The 12,752-nt window shown below is 35.9% G+C and overlaps 2 protein-coding genes across 2 annotated transcripts; one reads left to right on the top strand and one right to left on the bottom strand.

The window, feature by feature from the left end:
- The first annotated feature begins 2,025 nt into the window (after nucleotides 1-2,025).
- LOC134261576 (uncharacterized) lies at nucleotides 2,026-7,035 on the top strand. Its single transcript, XM_062744003.1, has 5 exons — nucleotides 2,026-2,287; nucleotides 4,318-4,456; nucleotides 4,974-5,147; nucleotides 5,916-6,083; nucleotides 6,258-7,035. The coding sequence occupies exons 1-5, from the start codon at nucleotides 2,138-2,140 to the stop codon at nucleotides 7,028-7,030; spliced, it is 1,404 nt and encodes a 467-aa protein (XP_062599987.1). The 5' UTR covers nucleotides 2,026-2,137; the 3' UTR covers nucleotides 7,031-7,035.
- A 2,996-nt stretch (nucleotides 7,036-10,031) lies between these two features.
- On the bottom strand, nucleotides 10,032-12,746 carry LOC134261575 (lysine-specific histone demethylase 1B-like). The gene is made up of 4 exons (XM_062744002.1): nucleotides 12,658-12,746; nucleotides 11,420-11,542; nucleotides 11,068-11,220; nucleotides 10,032-10,781 (listed from the first exon to the last, which is right to left on the bottom strand). The coding sequence occupies exons 2-4, from the start codon at nucleotides 11,531-11,533 to the stop codon at nucleotides 10,680-10,682; spliced, it is 369 nt and encodes a 122-aa protein (XP_062599986.1). The 5' UTR covers nucleotides 11,534-11,542; nucleotides 12,658-12,746; the 3' UTR covers nucleotides 10,032-10,679.
- Nucleotides 12,747-12,752: the final 6 nt, after the last annotated feature.

Here is a 12,752-nt window from a genome sequence, read left to right on the forward strand (position 1 = left end):
AAGTTATCAGATATCATATTGATAAAATACTACAGACTGCCTTTCTTTTGGCAACACTATTATTATTTTCTCACAGAACATCATTTATCAATATTACTTGTATAATTCTTTTGTCAATTGACCAATTAATTACAATATTTACATTGATTATCTATTATAATATAAACAAGTAACGGGAGGTAACTCCTCCAACCATTTCACTACTACGTGAAAGTCGAAGTAGTTTTTTTTACATTTCATGTATCCTTATGTCAGAATCGTTTAATCAAACGCTCAGCTGCCTCCATAAACCCCTACTCGCGAAATGGCGGAGTTGACAGAGAGAGCCGCCATCTTGGTCCCGCTTCAGATTTTCAAATGTTAATATCTAGAGTTCAGACATATCAATGTCCAAACAACTTATATAGTAAGCATCAATCAAAGAGTCTCTATTATCATTCCAAAAATTAATAAAAAATATTGAAAAACAAAAAAGTTAGAAAATGCGTGTTTTTCAATTCGCTTCTCCTAACGACAGGAAGTACCGACGACGAACGAAGAGTCGCGTCCTGGATGGTATATATCACGATCTATAATCCTTGAAAGTTTCATGTTGATATCTTTTACCGTTTTGGAGTTTAATCGCGGACAAAATGTCATTTTAATTTCAGGAAATTGTCCGTAACTTGGCACCGGAAGCGAATTCCCAAAAAATCTCCCGGATATATAAAATTCATGTTACGACACATCATTTCTGAAAATTTCACGTCATTTCATCCAGTAGTCTTCGAGAAATCGCGTGCACAAAATTAAAAAGTCAAAAAAATAATAAAAAGAATAATAATAATAATAATAAGAAACAGTAGAATCACTATAAGGTCTTCCGTGAAGACGGAAGACCTTAACAATATGTTCCCCAACTTCGTTTGGGGAACATAATAAGAGAGAGAGAGAGCATCGTGACTACAAAACTGCCACTCGTGATTATTCATCATCATTGGGCATTGGGTCATTTTCTTATGAACAACTAAATCTATATACTATGAAATCGGAAAACAAAAGTTAACATAATAATTTTATCCCCGTAAGTGCTGTCTAAAGTAGCTGCAGATCTGCAGCTATGTCTAAAGAAGATCGTTGGTAACAATCTGAGCATAATTAAATCCACTTTAATTTGCGTTTAGTTCAGTTTCAAAGAACTATTCAATTTATATTTTTTAAACTTTATAATCTGTATGAAATCCGTCAAAACATTGACCTTGACCTTGTCTACGACCTTGATATTACTATTTTTTTTATTTATGTTCGCTCGGTGCCAGTGAAACTGGTTAGGATTTATTGAATTAAGTTGCTGATACATATTGTTGAGAGCTATGAAGCAGCATCAAAATGTTTTGACCTTGACCTCTGCGATCTTGATATTATAACTATTCTTAAATTGTGATCGAGCGGTTTCAAAGAAACTATTCAATACACGTGTATTTCTTCTAATACGTCATTTGCCAATACATATTGGTGCATCAATTTTTAAGGTCTGCCCTTCTTCATGACCTTGACCTAAATTTTTAATTTTGTATTTAGTGCAGTTTAAATAAACTATTCAAGATAGTTTTATCTAAACACATACATTGATACATATACGTATTTGAGAGCTATTCATCTGTTTTGTAATGTATGATCTTATCTTTCATTATTTCGCATCAACTGAGTTCATTTTTTTTTATCTTGACCTCCCCAATGACGTTTGACTTTACCATTTATCTTGTTTTAGAAACACTCTTCAATATATTTTCATTGAACTTGATGCACTCATACGAATCGGTCAGAGTTATTCAACTGTGACACAAATTTCTGAACTTTCCCAGTGACCTTGACATCACTTTTCATCATGACCCTTATCTTAAGGTCCATTTTTTTAAAAGTTCCAATACTAATGAATCTTGTGCGGACCGAGTATTCTTATAGTTTTGCTACTATTCTTTTGAGGCTGCTTGTAACTCTCTCTACTTGCAAATGGGCCAAACTCGAGCTAATTCTTGTATTGAAAACAAATTATTGGAAGATAATAGAAAGAACAAAAAAATCATTTTTTACACATTGATCTAGAGTAATCAAAGCAAAACTATTTTTAAAATTTAATTTTCTAAACAGCTGATCCATGGAGTTCGACAGATGTCTCTTTAACCCGGAGGACGAGATAAGTCTTCCGGAATTCTACCAAAAGTACCGGCAGTGTTTACCAATGCTGGTGGTCGTTGTTGGAGGACACAATGGAACAACGGAGTTTGACGACACGCCCAGTGACACCGTAAGATAGTACTTGTAGTCCACTGAGAATCCCCCTGCATTAGTATCATTAAGCTCTTAAATGGTTAACCATGGTAATGGATGTAGGAAAAACTGCTTATAATAAGTTTATTTTCAAACATATTGGCCCACATGTACTTGTACGCGAGCACTGACAATGTGATTCGTGCAAAATGTAACAAAAACTCTTACATTAATTTTGTGTTTCAAGAGGTAAAATTAAAACAGGAACTAAGAAAATTAAAAAATGGAAATTGTATAATTATACATGCGCTAGTATTCAGCTGGAGTTTGGCAATAATCTGCTTTTGAACCCTTTTTATTAGCTCACCTGAGCCAAAGGCTCAAGTGAGCTTTTCTGATCACATTTTGTCTGTCGTCCGTCCGTCTGTCTGTCCGTCCGTCCGTCCGTCTGTCTGTCCGTCTGTCTGTCCGTCTGTAAACTTTTCACATTTTCGACTTCTTCTCCAGAACCACTGGGCCAATTTTGACCAAACTTGGTACAAAGCATCCTTGGGTGAAGGGGAATTTAAATTGTTAAAATGAAGGGACATATCCCCTCGCAAGGGGAGATAATCAAGGAAAGACAAAAATAGGGTGGGGTCATTAAAAAAATCTTCTTCTCAAGAACCACTGGGCCAGTAAAGCTGAAACTTATGTGGAAGCATCCTGGGGTAGTGTAGATTCTAAATTGTTCACATCATGACCCCCGGGGGAAGGGCGGGGTCACAATGGGGAATCAAAGTTTTATATAGAAATATATAGGAAAAATCTTTGAAAATCTTCTTCTCAAGAACCACTGGGCCAGAAAAGCTGAAACTTATGTGGAAGCATCCTGGTATAATGTAGATTCTAAATTGTTCAAATAATGACCCCCGGGGGAAGGGCGGGGCCACAATGGGGAATCAAAGTTTTATATAGAAATATATAGGAAAAATCTTTGAAAATTTTCTTCTCAAGAACCACTGGGCCAGAAAAGCTGAAACTTATGTGGAAGCATCCTGGTATAGTGTAAATTCTAAATTGTTCAAATCATGACCCCCAGGGGAAGGGCGGGGCCACAATAGGGTATCAAAGTTTTACATAGAAATATATAAGAAAAATCTTTGAAAATCTTCTTCTCAAGAACCACTGGGCCAGAAAAGCTGAAACTTATGTGGAAGCATCCTAGTATAATGTAGATTCTAAATTGTTCGAATAATGACCCCCGGGGGAAGGGCGGGGCCACAATGGGGAATTAGAGTTTTATATAGAAATATATAGGGAAAATCTTTGAAAATCTTCTTCTCAAGAACCACTGGGCCAGAAAAAGTGAAGCTTATGTGGAAGCATTCTGGGGTAGTGTAAATTCTAAATTGTAGGAATCATGACCCCCGGGGGAAGGGCGGGGCCATTATAGGGAATCAAAGTTTAACATAGAAATATATGGGAAAAATCTTTGAAAATCTTCTTCTCAGGAACCACTGGGCCAAAAAAGCTGAAACATATATATGTGCCCATGGAAGGATCATGGGGTAGTGTAGATTTCAAAATGTCTAAATTATGATCAGTGGGGTAGGGTGGGGATGCATTATGTATAACAAGGGGGAAATCTGGTAAAGAACAGAATGGTCAAAGCTTCTCAGGTGAGCGATGTGGCCCATGGGCCTCTTGTTTTTTTTTTTTTAATATAATTTAAAACGCATAAACCTTTACGTAGCTTTCATCCGACTTACACAAGGGGAAGCAATAATTAAATTTTTTGTTCCCTTAAGATATCAGTAGGAATAAAGTGGTCCGAAGTCCTGTGATTTCACACAATTCCACAGTCATTTTTATTTATTAAGGTTCACTGACCCTCTGATAAGAGAGATAACTCTCAATTTAATTAGATAAGAAAATTTAATTCAACTGACCATTTCTGACGAAGTTTTCTCCAAACTGCATATATGCTTTAATTATGTATAGGTTATACATGAAGATTTCTTTTTCAAATTCTGTGAGCATTTTAGCCAATTTTATATCATTTTAATGTATATTTCACTTTGACAGATAATACGATACAACAAATTCCAAAGTGTCAAAAGAGCCCTAGCGCAGGACCCCAAGACGAGGCGGAATTACATCAGCATTCCTGTCAACGCGAAATATAAATTCAACGTCATCAAATCAATTTCCACCAAGAATAAAGGTAATTAATTTCTCAATAGTAATTCATAAAGAAATGACCTTAACTTGTCATTCACTGGACTTGTATTAACCTTTCTTAATGAATGGGGGGGGGGGGGGTATTCACATCAAAAAAAGGGAGGGGTACACGACTATTCTTTTTTTAAATTAGGAATACTTATAGATACTAAGCAAATAACTGGCAGGGGTTTGAAATAAATCTTTTAATTCCATTACTTAGTAATGTTACATGTAATTCGTTTGGGATGGAATGGCTGGGGAGGGGGCTCCGTCTGTCAAAACCTAGAGATTGAAGCTACTGATCTTTTTTACCTCAGTCTAATACCGAGGTATCGTCCCTTCACTCTAGATTCTGTTTACTAATCACTACTTCCTTAGTAAGAAAACTCAATATACGTATTCTTAAAATATTTTTTTTTAATTTAAAATCATAAAAAGTTTATGACATTCCTTCCGTGAATAAGAAAAGCCTTGGGTGCTACCTTTGTTATTGACTTCCTGTTGAATTCTGATTACAGCTGACCACACACTGGCTGAGATCTTGGACACGTACCCGTTACCTGTACTTATACAGTTCTCCGAGTCTCAGGAGATTCCCTCCGAGGGCAGAAACAGGGAAGGGACGCCCTATCAGCTTCTTATTACGCACGTGTACGAGGAAGTTTTCATACAAGGGAATTTTATCACGGAAGGTAATGTCAAGACGGCTTGTTTTATTACTCTGTCATATAACAATAACAAGTCATTTTCTTTAAAAACCGGTGTGCCATATATATTTATACATGTACATCACAGAGACTAAAATATATGAAGATCTCTTCCAGTATACCATAGGTGAAGTGTGTTTTGAGGGCCGTTTGTACATGACAAAATTTAAAAAAGAGTAAGAGAATGTACTTCTGGGCATTAATGTCAGGGGTCCTATATCAACTAGTTGTCTCGGGACCCCTGACAAATTTCGTTCGCTTTTTTTGGGGGGGAGGGGGCTTGCTTCTCAGAAAATGTAAACAGCAAATTCACGCCTAAATTACACGTGTACCTCATTGTCTGAACGATAGTACAATTCTCAGTTAACCTTGAAGTTTCAGTAAGACTGGCATTCTCGGTGCTACGAAGTTAGCGTCGGTCAAATGGCGAATAGATTCTCACAGGTTAAGAAATTAAATAATATCAAGAACTTCAAATTGTTGACAACGATGAGACGACATGTATATTTCAACAGTGAATAAAAGCTGTGTAAATTTCAGACGCTAATTATGTGACGTCGAGAATACCACGCCTTACTGAAAGTCCAAGGTTAACTGAGAATTGTACTAAAAAAAGCTGCTGTCGGCCCCCAAAATATAAAGTGAAATTTGTCTGGGGTTCCATGGCAATTGACTGACAAAGGAACTCTGATGTTGTGATAATACTGACTGAATTAAATTAATTTTTTTGAAAATCGTTTTTTTCTATTATAGGCAAGATAACCAAACATCCGTCCAGTTTTAGCCTGTGTCCACTAATCTCAGTGGCCCCGATTCAAGGTTTTACTGACCGAACAAAGAAGGAGTACGATAAATACCTCAAGAAGCTAGAGGGTTACGTCAACAAAAACACTGTGTTTTCTGAAAGTCAATGCAATTTAGGTAACATCCTTTTAATATGCCCAACTTTTTACAATAAATCCCGAATACTCAGTGAAATTCTAGTATAGCACTTGACTTAAACATATTTATGTTGTTATAACTGTTTGCTTCTGTATCTTCTATTATTTAAGTGAAATGTTATTGTTGGGTACGTTTTTCTGTTCGTTTTTACAGCAATCAAGATTCTAAAACCCGATGCAGATGAACTTAAAGACGTTCTCCAAACTTACCAAAACGAGACTACTGTGAGCCACCCCCCTCCTTCAATTCCTGTCAGAGGGCAGTCGCTCAAGAAAGCAAGACAGGAAGGAGATGATGATGATGGGGAGGATTACGAGGTCATGGAACAGCCAATGGAAGAGGTCGACACATATCGGGTAGCGGCAGCGGCGGGAACGCCAAGTTACGTCAACGATAGGTTGTGTCAAGTGAAACCATTGGTTGCTGGACAGGATGATGCAGACGACGAGGAAGGGGACATGTATGAACCAATGGAAAACCCTGATGAAAATACAACTCCTTCAAAACCTGTTGTGATCAGTAAACCCGATGAGACCCCTCCTCCTCCTAGACCTGTGGAAAAGCCTAACGTACGGAGTAGATCCTTACCAAATACAGGTGCCCCGACTCCTAAAGACACTACGCCTCCTGCTCGTGAAAGGGGGCATTCAACGTCATGTGCGGACGAACCTGAACACTGTAAAAAGCCATTAGTAACAAACACCACAAACGCATTCGATATTGAAGAGAAAAGTATACAAGATATCGGAGAGGTTTTATGCCGTTTGCGTTTGAATAAATACGTTGAAAGGTTTGAGGAAGAAATGGTGGATGGTGAAATATTAGCGGGACTAAGTGTTGAAGATCTGCAGAAAGAGTTTAATTTTTCGAAACTGGAGGCTATGCGACTTTTCAAGTATATTGAAAAGGGACATATTCCTAAATGATTACTGATTACATATCATTACACAGCTATTTGAGAAGTGTGAATTGACAGAAGATGATATCATTACAGCTGGCCTGTAATTAGAAGGGTTTTTTCCAAGGATAGAAATGTTAGGAACAAAACTTTCTTCTTCTCTGTTTAATCTTGTTGGACAATACATTTTAACACATATTTTATGTTTCCTCATAAACCAGGTTTGACCCCACGCGAATTTGGTTCGGTTGGTCAGTGACGAAATTACTACTAATAGTATTGCCTCAAGATTGTTAAAAAAGTAACAGGAGTTAACACTATAACTGGGGAAAAAAGTTAATGGATTGACATTTGAAAAGAATCACTGCAACACCAAGATGAGAGGTGGATCCAGAAATTTTGGTGGGGTGTATCTGGGGACAGACAAGGATCTATAAGCAGTTGATCATAAATATCATTAAAATAAATCTATGTTCTCTTTCAATTGAAGCATTTTTTTCAATATTTATTTTTCTAACAATTCTTCTTTGCTCGTCTATCTTAGGAATGTTTTATGAAATTTGAAGAAATGAATTAAAATGTATTAAACAATACCAAAACAAAAGTCAGAAAAAACGGGCAAAATAGAGGTGTATTGCTCGTAGCCCCGTCCTCGCACTCCTATCCACCACATGATAACCCTGAATATGGACATGTATACACGTAAAATATTTATCTTAAGAAATCAAAATGTCATTTAGTTAAGGAAGGTTCCAGATATTTCCACATCCCCTCAATGTCCGATTAAAAAGATTATGGAAAAAGACACAAACCGATTACAAATTGTTTGGTAATAAACTATTAACAAATATATGTAGAATTTATTAATTTATTACAAGAAATTTGTAATTTGAAATAATTTGTAAATTCAAGATGAATGTTTATTTTCCTTCAAATTGATAGCTAGTAATTTCAAATTGATTATTCGTAATATTAGTAATACTAGTATTTCGTTTTAAAAAGGGGGTGAGTACTGGAGCGTAGAAAAGGGTAAAACGGGAACAATTATAATTGCTTTACCTTTAAAAATTTGTTCCTATACAAATCTATACAATAAAAAGTCTAACATTTCTAATGTTTTGCTGAGTGGGCATAAAAAAATCAATGTTTGACCGCTGAGTGAGATGTTGGACCGGTCGATGAGATGTTGGACCGCTTACGTCACAGAATGGGCGAAGCATAAACTCAATTTCATTCGTTGGCGTTCAACAGTGACGGACCTGATGTTACATCACGGACGACAGTATAAAAGACATGTGTATGTCAAAAATTAAAATAAAATGAAAGGTATAACAAAACATTTATTGACAGAGTTCTCGGGCAAAATGCATTTTGTAGACCCTCGAACAAGCTGTCTGCCTTCGGCTTCAAATGCGTTTTGTCGACCCTTCGGCTTCAAATGCGTTTTGTCGACCCTCGAAGCAAACTGTCTGCCTTCGGCTTCAGGCAGACAGTTTGGTTCTTGGGTCCGACAAACAAACAATGAAAAAATAGAAGATCTAAAAATGTTGTAAATATCTTGATTCAGGGAAATGTCAGAGATTTATAATCCTTTTTATTTCCTTTTCTGAAAATCCTTTCCATGATTTATTTGACCAGCTGATACATAAAACAGTTTGATAAGGTTCAGGGTCTAAGCATAACGATGCAAGATATGAAAATTGCGCAATTTTACCATATTATTTGGTTTTGTTTCACGTTCCTTCGAAAAATAAATTTTTCGTGCCAGCCATCTACTGCGACATGGGACATCTGTTTATATGGCATGTTTCGAAGGACGCGAGTACATGTTCCGTACTTGGATTTTGAGCCCCCCCCCCAATCTTTCATAAGACGTTTTGCCCACTGCACAAAAAAGCAGACAAGGATCAACAAAATAGTTTTTTGGTAATCGGCGACAATTTAGTAGCTTGCTTGTACATGCCAGTTCTAACTTCACTTTGTCATCCCCAATGTTTCAAACAATAAAGCGCTTTATATTCAGAGTAAACCTGAACAAACTTTTTCAATAAACCTTTCCTGTTCTTTTTATTATACATATGGTTGTTAGTACAAATTTAAAGGATGTCTTTTATACTTTAGTTAAATGAAACAATAGGCCCGTGGTCCACAACGCTTACTTGAGTAGCTTTGGCCATGCTGTTCTTCACCAGATTTCCCCTTTGTAACACCTACTGTGACTCTTGTAATATCTATTGTGACCCTACCCCAGGGATCATAATTTGGACAATTTTCGAAAATATACACTACCTATGGATGTTTTGACATATGTCAGCTTTTCTTGTCCAGTGGTTCTTGAGAAGAAGATTGTTAAAATTTTTATCCATATATTTCAAGGTAAAACCTGGATTCCCTATTGTGGCTCTTGTGGAACATTATTGGAACAATTTAGAATCTACACAACTCGGGATGCTTCCACTTAAGTTTCAGCTTTTCTGGCCCAGTGGTTCTTCAGAAGACTTTTCCTACACATTTCAATGTAAAACTTAGGTTTCCTTTTGTGGCCCCGCCCTACCCCTGGGGGGTGGGGGGTCATGAGTTTAACAATTTAGAATCTACATTAACCTAGGATGCTTCCACATAAGTTTCAGTTTTTCTGGCCCAGTGGTTCTTGAGAAGATTTTTTAATGACCCCACCCTATTTTTGTCTTTTCTTGTTTATCTCCCCTTGGAAGAGGACTTGGGGAGTTTAAACTCTACTTTCCCCAATAAATGCTTTGTAACAAATTTGGTTAAAATTGGCTCAGTAGTACTCAAGAAGAAGATGAAATTGTGAAAAGTTTAAAGATGGACGGAAGGACAATGGGTGATTAGGAAAGCTCAGTTGAGCTTTAGCTAAGGTGAGCTAAACTACTTGTTTGTGTCAACTAAAACTCTGAGTAATTGTCATCTATAGTCAAATTAATTCACAAACACATCTTATTAATTCATATTTTTAGTTTAATTTTGGCATTGAATTCTACAATTCAATAATAACATTTGTTAGAACAGATGCTGATATGAAGACTTTGTAACTACATTGATATACATGTATTTTAAAATACTATATGCAATTTGTACAACAAGTTATGGATATTTGAGAGATACATGTATGTTCAATAATACAAAATGAGAGATGACAACTGAATGATGAGTTATTTACATGTAAATGAAACATAAGAAAATCTGTCATAAATGAACTGATTATTCAGACCTTTTTTGTTTGTCATTTGCAATTGTTGATTAATGATCAATGACACCTAAAATTTTTATACATAAGAGTACATGAACAAATGGTGAAGATTTTCTCCATAAAAATGTTAAATACAAAATTATTTCACAGACATCAAACCTTAGCATTTAAATTTTTACAAAAGAGCATGTTGCTGTTTTTGTGTGTTTGTTTTTTTTGGATGACAATTACAAGAAGATGAAAAGGGTCATCTTGTATTATTTCTCTCATATGAAAGTCTTTTATCAAGTTAAGGTTTGTATTTATCTTCCCAAGTCCATCAACATTCACTCTTGGCAAGTGCTGAGGTAGTACATATTACGAACCTTTGCTGACCGTCAATTGTCAATGGAGACTGTCAATTTCACTGCCATTTAGGAACTTAAGTAACTTTCGTTAAAACATGATCTAGTCCATGTTGTCAGTTTCACGTGTCGTCTTCTACGAGCGTGGAGAAGATTTTGTGTGCCTCTCGTATTCCACTAATGTACGCTCCCGTAACAGACTGGGGAAACTGACGATTTGTAGCCTGCAATACACAACAATGTACCCTCAGTATATCATTAACACCAAAACGTAAGTTGATAAGATAAAAAAAATGTTGTTTTTTTTTTTAATTCTGTTTTCCAGAATGAGTGAAATTAAGTTTTAATTACTTGGAAAAAATGTAATTTTATCGCCGACTAATCCTTTAGACAATTATTTAGTCTGTGATTATACTAATGCTGTTATAAATACAATACATTAGCTGTTCTTTAGGAGATTTAAAGGGTAAAAAACACAACAGAGAACTAAGAATCATGTCTGTGACTTACCTCTCCAGCGAAGTAGATTTTGGACGCCACGTCCTGTGACATGATATCATAGGCATCCCCATCCACTCCTATGGGTATGTAACTATAGGACATCTTGGAGAACAGCTCTTTAGTCCATTTTGTAACAAAATAATCCAGTGGCTTTGGGACTGTCTGCAAACATAAAGTATTGAATGTTGAATTTTTTTTAAGACATATACAAGTACATTTAAAACATTTTAAAGTGAAATTTGTATCCCTGCATTTTATTTTGATAGAAAATCAATTAGATTTTGTGTAACTAACTGAAGAAACAAAGAAAACACATATTTTTGCTACATTCATTTCATTCCATTTATATTTACAAACATACCTCCTCTGGGAACATAAGTTTGAGGACCTCCATACAGGCAGCCACTATATCCCTGTCTAACCTTTCCCGTAGAATGAGGGCATTTCCTGTTAGATGGGTCACCAAAATATACATCTTCTCCACCTACAAGAAAACCAGGCTTAGATTAAAATGAGAAAACTGATTGATTTAGATTACTGGGAAATAATGCAATGTGTATTTAAACAAAACAATAACTAGAACTGTCCAAACGGGACAAAATACCCCCTGCTGGGTTTTTCAGAAGTGCTAAATCATGAATACTTTATGGATCTAAGAGAAGAGAGAAATGCTAAAACATTTTTACGCAAATGTAATTGCTCATTATATTTTTTATAAATGAAACGAAGGCACAGCCTAATAAAAAAATAGACTAAATCTATGGACCAGACACGAATTATACACTTTTTCCGTCAGTGACCTTGAACTTGCATAAATGACCTTGGTTCAAAGTCATGACACAACCTCAGGTCATAAAAATAAAGAAAGATATAGACCGGACACAAATTATAAAATTTTTCTTCCAGTGACCTTGAACTTCCCCAAATGACCTTGACCCAAGGTCATGACACATCCTTAGGTCATGAGCAATCTTTGTGTGAAATGAGAACCTACCAAGTTTATCCATAAGAAAGGTATGGACCGGACAAAAATTATGAAATTTTTCTTCCAGTGACCTTGAACTTCCCCAAATGACCTTGGGTCTAGGTCATGACACACTCTTAGGTTATAAGCAATCTTTGTGTGAAATTAGAACCTACCAAGTTTATCCATAAGAAAGATATGGACCGGATACGAATTATGAATTTTTTCTTCCAGTGACCTTGAACTTCCTCAAATGACCTAGTGTCAAGGTCAAGACACACCCTTAGGTCATGGGCAATCTTTGTGTGGAGTAGTAGATTCTAATGTCCCTCCTTAAGAAAGATATGGACCGGACACGTTTTCACAGTCAGACGGACAAGGTGATTCCTATATACCCCCCCAAACTTCGTTTGCGGGGGATATAAAAATACCTTGAAAGATATTTCCTTGATCCCTTGATCATTACTTTTAAGTTTTATTTAAACAAAATTTTTTTGAATATTTTTTTTCCCATTTAAAACGCATTTATTTTCTTATTACACAATTTGAAAATCAAAAAGGATCTTAAATATTGGTGTTTCTTCTCTATTAACATGCATTTCTGAACATGATCTACTGATCTAAATGATACTGACCTTCTCCACAGAGAAATCATAGAACACATTGAAGTATCCCCTATTCTCCAGCTCATTAGGAATATGTCCAAACACTTTACAGTCTTTAATCTTAT

This window comes from Saccostrea cucullata, unplaced genomic scaffold (assembly GCF_032062105.1).
Source record: "Saccostrea cucullata isolate Sc308-1 unplaced genomic scaffold, CSIRO_AGI_Scuc_v1 ctg12362, whole genome shotgun sequence".
NCBI classification, from domain to species: domain Eukaryota; kingdom Metazoa; phylum Mollusca; class Bivalvia; order Ostreida; family Ostreidae; genus Saccostrea; species Saccostrea cuccullata.

Excerpts from the sequence above, each read along its gene's own strand:
- LOC134261576 (XM_062744003.1), top strand. The coding sequence starts at position 2,138 with ATGGAGTTCGACAGATGTCTCTTTAACCCGGAGGACGAGATAAGTCTT. Across the intron at positions 2,288-4,317 it reads ACGACACGCCCAGTGACACC|ATAATACGATACAACAAATT; the intron begins GTAAGATAGTAC and ends TCACTTTGACAG. Across the intron at positions 6,084-6,257 it reads TGAAAGTCAATGCAATTTAG|CAATCAAGATTCTAAAACCC; the intron begins GTAACATCCTTT and ends TCGTTTTTACAG.
- LOC134261575 (XM_062744002.1), bottom strand. The coding sequence starts at position 11,533 with ATGTATATTTTGGTGACCCATCTAACAGGAAATGCCCTCATTCTACGG. Across the intron at positions 11,221-11,419 it reads AACTTATGTTCCCAGAGGAG|ACAGTCCCAAAGCCACTGGA; the intron begins GTATGTTTGTAA and ends TTATGTTTGCAG. Across the intron at positions 10,782-11,067 it reads AAATCTACTTCGCTGGAGAG|GCTACAAATCGTCAGTTTCC; the intron begins GTAAGTCACAGA and ends TGTGTATTGCAG.